The following is a 10,724-nucleotide window of genomic DNA, read 5'->3' as shown; positions in this document are numbered from 1 at the left end:
GTGATCATTAGAGGGGTGTAACTCTCAGAACAACAAATAAAAAGTGCCTCCTCCTTTTTCCAGGCATTATTGTACACGCTAAAACAGCTCCAAGTATGGGTATTTACACCAATTTTATGCGATAAAAATAGAAAATAAAAAGCCCCTCTTCCTCCTTTTTTTCAAAACCCGGACGTGAAACATGTTTTATTTTTTACTTGGCCTAATAGTTAATTCACTGGATTCAAGATATATCTTCAGACAGATGAAGGGACAAAATTCTTGTATGTCAGTATGTGTGTGTACACCGGTATTGTATTGTGTTGGTGTGAAAATATTTAGCCTCCAGGAGCTTTCAGTGCTTTTAAATAACTTAATTTGACACCCTTAATGTAAACAAAAACAAAATTGGATGTTTTATTGGGGTGCGGACAACCTTGTTATTCGCATCGCAAAAGTCCGTTTTCCAAAATAATGTAAACTGTTAAAGTTTTTAGCCTTACCAATTCTTGAAATTCAGTACCATAATTTATTTATTTCGAACAAAATTTACGGGTAGGGCCTATGCATGTAGGCCTACATGACTCAGACTAAATGAGACTCTGAGAGTGTACTACATGATCCTATGATGATGATGTACTACATGAACTGCAGGGGTGAGCATTCAATGATTCATGCACATGTAATGTTAGTGCCGTACTATTACGCTGACTTTCGTATTCGGCGAGGAGGACGATTTCGACCTCCTGGTTTGTTTACAAACAGAGAGGTAGACAAAAACCGCTCCGCTTGTCCAAACACTCAAGTATCAGAAGGATGGTCCACAATAGCGTGATTCACGTAACCTGAATAGGGATTAAAAAGCTGTCACGTAGAACCATGTGCTTCTATTGTCCAATTTGCCATCAAGATTTCATATGGAAACAGTTCAGACCCAGTACAAGATCATGTCAGAAATTAATATTTTGTTCTGGGTCCGATTATTCGGACTAATGTAATGTATGTACCGTACTTAGGGTACGATACCGGTACTCATTAGTCATTAAATTTTTATTTTAAGCTTACTCACATTTTGATTTTTGGTCAGCCACATACAATGATAAATGTGCATCCTGATGCATGCATAGATGGACACATCGACGTTATTAACTGCTACTACTAGTACAGAGCAACACAAAGTAACCAGGATCAGAGCTTTTGTTGCTCTGCCTAATTAAAATTAGTGAAATCATTAATCATCAAAATCACTCACCCATCCAATATGCATTGATTGGAAAAGCAAAGAGGGCGGTATGCTTTTTTCTATACGACGAGCTGCCAATAACGTCCCTCGCCTAAAAAAAAAATAAAAAATGGCAAGTCCAACAGATCAAAATTTCTATGTGCAGTTATCGACAAATCCTGTTCGCTTTGAACCAATCAGTAAAGCAACAAATGTATTTTATGATGAAGTAAAACGTCAGGTAAGTTTTGGAGTGGTTGTCAAGACTTTGAAATATCTAGATTTGTTGTGGGGCAGGAACAATGCATCCGTATTTAATGCAATAATGATATGGGTGCTCTGTCACTGCTCATTCATGTCATTACATCCTGCCAGTTCAGTTGGTCAGTACGACAGCAACTTAGCTCACTTCGAGGTATGTGAGATTGCATTTATGGCCAATTGGACGTGGCAAATGGACGCGCGTCCGTTTTGAAACAGACGCCAAAAATGACCAAATGGACGTGAGAAATGATCAAATGGACGCAATGTCACTACTCGTGTCCATTTCCAAAACGGACGCGAGAAGAGGACAAACAGACGCGGATTGAGAACTCAATCCAACACTGCTGTCACTGACACTGTACTGCGCCGTGGAGTTCACCGTCATATTTTAGTATTAGAAAATTAGTAGGCCTATGCCTATTGTAAGAAAAGTAACATTGTAAAACTTAATTTGTTTATTATTTTATTTCTTCTCATTCTTCCTGTTAATTATGTATTTATTATGTATTGCTTAATTATTTATAGGTTGTTTATTTATTTATTTATTTATTATTAATTATTTATTATTATTTATTTATTTATTATCAATTATTTATTACCGGTATTTATTATCATTTAGGGGTCTACTTAAAGTGTTAGTACTTTTTTGTGGAAACTATTTATCTGTTCATTGCATATTGATAGTAGGTTATAATAATAATAAAATAATGATAAAAGATAATAGGCCTAGCTTAAAATAGAAGGTGAGGATTATGTAGGAAATGATATCATAGCAATATTTTTGTATTGTCCACTTTATAATAAGGTGATTAGCGCAATGCCACGTTATACAATAGGAACAATGGCCGAATAATGGTTAGGATATTGAATTCGTTGGTACTAATCAGTGTGCTATAAATAATCAATGGTATTATAGGCCTAGAATACTACATGAACGTTACACCTCTAAAGACCTCATTTTTGTCGAGTTTTCACACTTGAACGGCCCATTTTTGCTCCCAAGATCTTGTGGAAAAAGTCTGTTATACTCTGAAACCAAAAGCCGCAAGTTTTAGAATAACCAGAAAGAACGAATTTGTTTGGTCGTCCTTTCTCGAAAGGTCCCACATTTTAGCATCTGCCACCGACGAAAGACCCTATTTTTCGCCCCCCCCGAAAGACCCCATGTTGTATATAAAGTTACTACCGCATATGCATGTGACTTTATTATTGGAGTGACCCCACCACCACCACCAGTTTGAACCATTTGATTGCTGACAGAGTTTACACTTGGCATGTGGTTCAGTTCATGGCCCATAAAGACCGGGTTTTTCGCACGACCGCATAATTATAACTGAGTCCTCTAAATTAATTTTCTAGATTATAATTTTCTAAAAGGAAGACAAGACTAACAGCTACTAACTCAATTTCGTTTTGTTCAAACTTTAATGAGCATAATGTGTCACTCGAATACTATTAGCATGATATACATGTGTATTTGCCCACCTGAAGACTGAGTGGTTACTTATTTTATTGTTTTTGTTGTTGTTGTTGTTGTTAATTGTTGTTTTTTAAATTCATAATAACACATGACACAGAAAACAAAGGTATTATTATTTGCGCAAATTCACTCAGCAAACAACATCTATTACTTTTAGCAATAAAGGACTACTTGGCTAACTTCCAAATCTGGGTGTTTGATATACCTAGATTTGGAAGACGTATGTGCACTTTATTCAGTCGTATGTAAAGGCCCCTATACGGGTGTAACTGATAATTGATAATTTAGTTATTATCAAATTTATATTCTAAAGTTATTATTATGTACAGGCTAATGCCATGTTGAATTCGTGAAAATACTATCATTCATTCACTTTATTTATACACGGTTACATGTTCAAAAATATTTGTTCTTCCACACGTCCGTGGTGTAAAACATTAAACATGAAGTTTCCTATGTAATAGCTTTTATTCTTATCAAATTTGTTGATTATCTTCAAGATCTCCGAAATTTATCTTTTGGCATTCTGCGTTCAAAATCTTTCAAAGTCTGTCAATGATTATGAGGTGCGTGTTTAGTGTTTGTTTATGTGTATGGTGAGTATAGAAAAAAGAGGGATCAGCTTAGTGTGTAAATAATAAATATAGGCCCTGTAGTTAATATGGTGAGTCGTTTGTGATGCCATTTATATGGGGAGCTCAAAAGGCATTTTTTCGCATTTTGCGCTCAACATGATCATGGTCCATAAAATGTAGTGGGTTTTATTAGTCCGCGTGATTTGGGTTTTACTCTTTTTTGTCTTCCTTGGTGGTTACTTATTTATTTATTTTTTTATTTCATAAGAACACATCATGACACGGACAGCAAATGTAGGGCCTATTTTTAATTGCGCCTATTCACCAATTCAAACAACATATATTTATTTTTTGGTAACTGTAAAGGACCAATTTAATTTATTCATGCATATGAATGTCGTATGCTACCGGTATGTTTCATTCATGAAAATGCTATTATTCACCGAATAATTTGAATAAGATCTTTCAGGGATTTCCCTTTTAATAAAGGAGCACTGATGCAGTACAACGCACTGCAGCTGTCATTGGCATGTTCAAATAATCATTTACAAATCAGAATAGTCAGATTGCACATTTTTTCATAAAGAAGTATGATTAATGCTATAATATAAGCTAATATAGGCCTAGGTGTGATGTGTCCTAGAAATCAGTAAAGATATATGATATGCAATGTACCGGTATCATGCTAATTGAATTGAATTGAATGTACATGCCGGGACGATGTATAACAGGCAGAAAGGTATAAGCATTTGCATGATAAATGAAAGAATCATTAAAGATAAATATATATTTTATTTCCATGCCAAAATAATACATAGGCCTACATAACATTACATACATTTCATAGATATATTTTTAGATTAATAACGAAATACTCCTTTAGGGAGTGTTCATTAATACTTTGGTAGGGGGGGGGGGGCTGGTACACCTCAAATTTTTCGCTCGAAAACTTTTTTGACCCCCCCCCTCGATGGACTGCTAAACTTTTTTGACCCCCCTCTTTTGACAGACAAAACTTTTTTGACCCCCCCCCCCTTATCGTATAACAAACATTAACATATTTATTACTTAAAGGAGTATTTCGTGATCCTAGCATCCTCTTTTTATGGCATTTTTCAGTAGATATCCACGAAAAAAGCTTATTCCCAAAATTTCAGTTGATTCCGATTTTGCGTTTGCGAGTTATGCATGATTATGTGTATTACATTGCTCCATAGACAATGTGTTGTAATTTCGTTCTGGTGCACCAGAACGAAATTAAAATTTCACGATATCTTTGCCAAACGAATTAATCTGCAAGAAATATTTTGTACATAAACATTATGTAGCCAGAGGTTTCCATTGATATAAAAATCTCAACTTTTTTTGAGAAAAGTGGGGGGATGATGCTGTGGATCACGAAATGCCCTTTTAATAGTGTTGTTTCCAGTGGTGTGGTATCTGTTTCACATGTCATTGAGGGAGGCAAATGTTTGAAACATTAACATTCTCGGTGGGACAATTGCGCATGAAATATATACAAGTAGGCCTACAAGGAAATTTTCATTTTATACTTAATTTAGATTTGTCCCAAATCAGGGTGTTTATCTGATTTTACAGGGATAAATGAAATAGAGGATTTATTTGGAGGTTTATAGGCACGTCCGCATAATTTGGATCCGTGGCTATTATGATAGTACAAATGCTTGGCATAAACCACGCAAAAAATTTGGCCATATTGAGGCTTGAATGGTCAAATATTGTTTAAATTGGAACAAATTTAATATGCAAAAAGCTAAAATGGTCAAATGTGAGATTAATTTGGTCACGCAAATGTACACAGGTATATGCCTACACAGAAAAGGCACACTCAGCCCTTGAGCTAGTCATTTTGAACATTCATGTGTCAACTTCCATAAACATATTGACCAAACATTCATAATGGCTAAACATTTGACATAGTAGGCCTAAATAATGTTTCCACATAGGCCGTATTTATAATACAGGACCAAGTATTTATAGAAGCACGAATGTGTACACAGAAAAAGTCTCAAATTGATAAACACAGGTTTTGCAGTGTAGGCCTATTATACCAGGAAAAGTTTGAAACGCTTTCAATAATAGTACTAATTAAATTAATAATAATAATAATAATAATAATAATAATAATAATAATAATAATAATAGTTTCACAGTCGGATGCAGGACCTATAATCAGCACTTCGCTCTGGTTTCATGTTTCAATAATGCAGAAATAAAACAAAATCTACCGTGTTTTAAACACGATAGAATCTAATTTTCTGTCACGGTAAACACAAAAATGTTTTACGAACATCGATCAGGCCTAATTATTTTGCAGCAAACTGTACGGGCAAAACACGCAGTATGCGGCCCGTCTCTACATAATAAAGCTTTTAAATAAATATGTATAGTACTGAAACGGCTGGAGATAAAGACTATCACGTCCATTTCCCACGTCCATTAGGGCATTTTTGCCGCGTCCATTTGCCACGTCCATTTGGCCATTTTCCACGTCCATTTGGCCTTTATTGCAGACTGGACGCGCGTCCGTTTTCCACGTCTGTTTCGTGCTTTTTGCTCTGTTACATACCAGTCACTTCCGGTAATTTTTACCGACGTGACCTCTGCTGTTACGTAACGCAATGTTGAAAATCAGGTGGCAAATACGGGTTTTCAGAAAACATCAAAAAATGGAATACACGAGTCGCTCCTCCTTCCTTTCCATATTGAGCCCATAGATAAGATATGAAACATGAGTATAAGGCAAAGATAGGTAGAATCATAAAATTTTGAACTTTAGAATATCTCCTTAAAAATGCAATTAAATGAAAGATGACAATTTTCTTTAAAAAATGATGGTTCAACCATGTCTGCAGGTTAAATAATTACAAAGTTATGACCAAAAGTATGTCGCCTTTTTATTGCCAAAATGTGCATTGGCAATTGCAATTTTTTGGATCACAAAAAGTTTGTTCACCTCCTAATCATGGCTTGCCATATAGCATGATTCGACATATTCCCATTGAAACCTGTGCTAAATTTTAAACCATTTTAGCTAAAATTAAACTTTACTTTCATGATGTCCAGTTGCTTGTGTGTGGTTATTTAGGCATCTGTGAGTACACCCTGATATAAGAGATTTTACAACATGGGATTTATGAAGAATAAAAATGAATGTTGAATTTTACCCCATACTTTTACACAGTAAAGTACACTGCCAAATTTTGCTCACATGGCATGCCATGATGATATATTTTAGTATGCTATAAAGGGCTCCCTCTATAATCAATGATGTGAACATATCTAGCAAAGAATAACGTGTAAAAGTTGAATTATTGTGGAAAAAATGAATGCTTTTGGTGCGCGAAGTAGCCTAAAAAATGAGAGAAAATGCATGTCACGATCACTAAAATGGTTATATCTACAGCTTGGAGGAAACGCCGGTCTAATGCTTTTCTGTTATGATAAACATTAATTAACCAGAGCTTGTATTAAATTTTCAGCGAAAATGAGCGGTGGAACAACCTAGTCGTAGGTTGAAAAGTTGTGTTCTTTGAGTTCTCGTGTCGTAAGCGCACGTTGCAAGTGTCACGATGCTTCACGAAATGGATCCCAGCCGGCGCTGTCTATTATGCATGTTATATTGATCAATATAGGTAGCAATTAAAAACGTCTATTGTTATATATTTTATTAATGCAAAATACTCTATTGTGTAACAAAATATTGTAGTCGTCAAAGAAGGTAGTATCATCTCATTTAAACTGAAGTACACACAGTTTTAAAAAGACTGTTGATGAGTGAGATACTTGAACATGTTGAACGAGAAATAAGATAGCAAAATAATACCCGTTGCAAGAACAAGATGCGATGGCTTAGTGGACATAGCGAAGGTCTGCAGTGCGGAAGGTTGAGAGTTCGATTCCCATCATGTTATTGTTAGAATTTTTCAGTTCCATTTTCTTTCTTTTTTTTCTCTCCTTTTGTCTTTAATAATATAGGCCTAATGAATGCAGCTTGAAGGCCCGCCTTTTTCATGATTTATTTCTTGTTGCTAAGTATTTCATATTTAGGCCTAATCCTACATTTGATTTGATCTTTTTTAAAAATTGCATTTAAGTTCAGTAGCTTTCATGAAATAATTTCAAATAAAGCATGTCAAACTTAAGTAATTTTTAGTTCAAGATTATATAGGCCTATCAAATAAAGGAACATCAACACAGATTTTCACGATTTTTTAATTGGACTAGACCCTCCCTATCGACAACATATTTTATGAGCTTTTATGCATTCATATTAAATCACGAGATGCAATTTCAAACCTAATATTTTGGCATATTTGTCATTTTTACACAATGTCCAACTTACACCTCGGATTACACCTAATTGGAATCAGCAGAAGTTCGTTTTCCAGATAGAGCTTTGATGTCTTATTTAATCCCCCATTTAGGTGTTTTCTTTCATTTTTATCTCGCTACTCCTATCCTGCTTCAAATGTAGGCCTAATGTGAAAACCTTCCTGACAGTTATTTATTAATATTATAAATATTGTTATAATTTTGGAATTACAAAACTTCAAATTTAATAAAAATATGAAAACTAGGATTTAAAAAAATTAGTTAAAATAAAATCAAAAATCAAAGAGAGGTGCTAGAGGGGTTCGAACCAAGATCGAACTTCCAAATATTTAATTTACCCCCGGTATTTACCACCAAGCCATACCAGTGATTTGAAAGATACGGTAATAATAGCAATGTTATTCCCACTCATGGCTCACTCGTATATTCTATTTCTGGAATGAATTAACACCGTCCAAATAATGTAACACAAACCTTTATGCTGACTTTAAAATTGTTTAAACGTTGGGAGTATTATTTTCAAGGTAAATAACCAACAATGAACAATTGACAATGCAAGTTTCTTTGCAGGAAAAACATCGGCCTTACAATATATCGCGTGACAGTAGTCACGCACAAAGATAAACATTTCAACATGTTCAATATACGACTCGGAATATACCCCAACCAAAATTGATGAAATTTTCAGGCAAGCTCACTTTAGTTATTCTATAACATGACACCCATTTTTGATTCCGGCGCTTTTTCTTGCTTGATGATATGAACATTTTTGTGTTCGTGACATGCAATTTTTCTCATTTTCCGAGCTACTTTTGACATGATCAAGCTTCTTTATTGTCTATTTAATTCAACTTTTACAAGTTATTTGTTGCTTTACACAATGTTTGATATCTTATCTGTGGTTAGGGTACATAAATGGAGCAATATACGACCCGTGTCTTCCATTTCTGGAGCTATTTTGATGACGTGTTTGCCGGCTAAAATTTCAACATTGCGTTACGTAACTCGTGTTCACCAACCCGTATAAATTTTCTGTCAAACAAAAGAGGTCACGAAGTTGCCGTCGTACTGTGGTAGGATGGTTGACAATAATACCCTACCCGAGAAGAAAGCTTACAAAAAATGTAGGGGTGGTGCAATAATTATGTGTACCCCGGTGGTGAATTATAGGGGGGGTCTCACCCTTCAAAAAAAAAATTATGTAATCGCATTCACGATATACATAGAGCAAAAAAAAAAGTTGATATTTTTAAATTAAAATTTAATTCATCATTCATATTTTCCCAACACTACTTCCTACCATTTTTATAATGCAAAATTAGTTTCCTTGTGCAATTTCCTTTCAGAAAATACATACATTTATCATGATAGAGTGAATATTAAAGTAGATATGGACCCTTTGCAGTTTTTGCACTTGATTGCATTGACTTCTCGCCAATTCCATGCCAAAAGTGCCTTTTGTAATGTCCGTAACAAAATTTTAGAACATTATTGCTCAAAACAGGAGCATTTATTTCAAATTTGCTAATCATGCCTCCATAGATTGATGTCAGACCTACTTCAAGATAGTAAAGAAAAAAATCTGAGGAAGCACCTTGACAGTTTTTTTTTCATTATGAAAAACGTTACGGATGTTACATTTGAGATACAATGTAACGTCCGTAACACTAAATCAACAGTGTAGGACGGTACAGGAGTATTAATTTCAAACTTGCTTTTCATGTAAACTTACATAATGGAGTCAGGGCTTGCTCAATATAGTTAACAGAAAAAAATAAGACACAGAAATGAATGGCGATTCAAGGATATGTACCATCTGTCAAAATGGCAGGCACTTTCGCGTAACGTCCGTAACGCTCGTTTCTAATTTCTGTAGCCAATTAACTAAGGAAGCCAAAACAAAATTGCTTCATTATATTGAACATTAGAGTGTGTACTAGAAGCATACTAAGAAATAAAGTGTTATCCTAACAGCAAACATGTGTGCTATTCACTTAAAAGTTGCAAGTTGCATGTATTTGTAACATCCGTATAAATGGTGGAATTGTCCATCTGTGCATTTAGAGGCAACCTGTGGTACAAAATGTAATGAGAAACTAATGTGGAATATGAAATTGATCAATTTTGAAGTCAATCTTCTTTCTTTGAGTAATTGGCTCTAAAATGAGACATTAAAAAGCTCAATATGACAAGGAGTTATGAAGATACAATAATTTATTCAAACCAACACTATGGAAATCTTACATTTTCCTATGCTAATACATTACTCCTGACCCACCTGCTCCTGACCCACCTGCTCCTCCACCCGTCAATTTTCAATTCCAACTGATGCCATTTATTTAGTTTGACTCACTTTTCAGTACCGTACTAGTTTACACAGTTTTAGCCCTGTCCTTTAGCTTTAAAATGAGACCCAAAGTAGCTCAATACATGTAGGACAAGGGGTTGGTTCACTATGACATTTTTCATTCGCCTACATTCGAAAAATTGTAACACCTCCACCTTTTTTGGGGTACCAACTTGTGACATGCGACCTTTTGGATTCTCCCAATCCCAGTGCAATTTTGCAAGAATCCATTCTCGCCATATTTTTGTATACTATGATAAACTGAAATATTTACACGAATCATTTAGATTCTTGCAGTTTTGTTGACAAGAATCTTTGCGAGAATGGATTATCGCCGAATTTCTGACCCTGGATTTTTGGCAGTCATGGCAGACCACTTTGAGAATTCACCACCCCGGGGAAGGGTTGTAGCTAGGCCAATTTCTATGCCAGGTGGCAAAAAATTATTGCGAAGCAGAGCACGCTCTGTATTTTTCCTCGGAAGCTACCACTCCCTCGGAA

At 35.1% G+C, this 10,724-nt stretch overlaps 1 protein-coding gene across 1 annotated transcript in view; it reads left to right on the top strand.

Annotated features, from left to right (window-relative positions):
• Positions 1 to 1,319: 1,319 nt before the first annotated feature.
• LOC140138834 (regulator of MON1-CCZ1 complex-like) overlaps positions 1,320 to 10,724 on the top strand; it is a 52,238-nt gene continuing 42,833 nt past the window's right edge. The window contains exon 1 of the mRNA XM_072160604.1: positions 1,320 to 1,442. Within this exon, the coding sequence (XP_072016705.1) occupies positions 1,332 to 1,442 (111 nt within the window). The 5' untranslated portion in view covers positions 1,320 to 1,331. The remainder of the gene's footprint in view (positions 1,443 to 10,724) is intronic.

Source organism: Amphiura filiformis, chromosome 18 (genome assembly GCF_039555335.1).
Source record: "Amphiura filiformis chromosome 18, Afil_fr2py, whole genome shotgun sequence".
Lineage (NCBI taxonomy): Eukaryota > Metazoa > Echinodermata > Ophiuroidea > Amphilepidida > Amphiuridae > Amphiura > Amphiura filiformis.
This window is presented reverse-complemented; position numbering and strand designations above follow the sequence as displayed.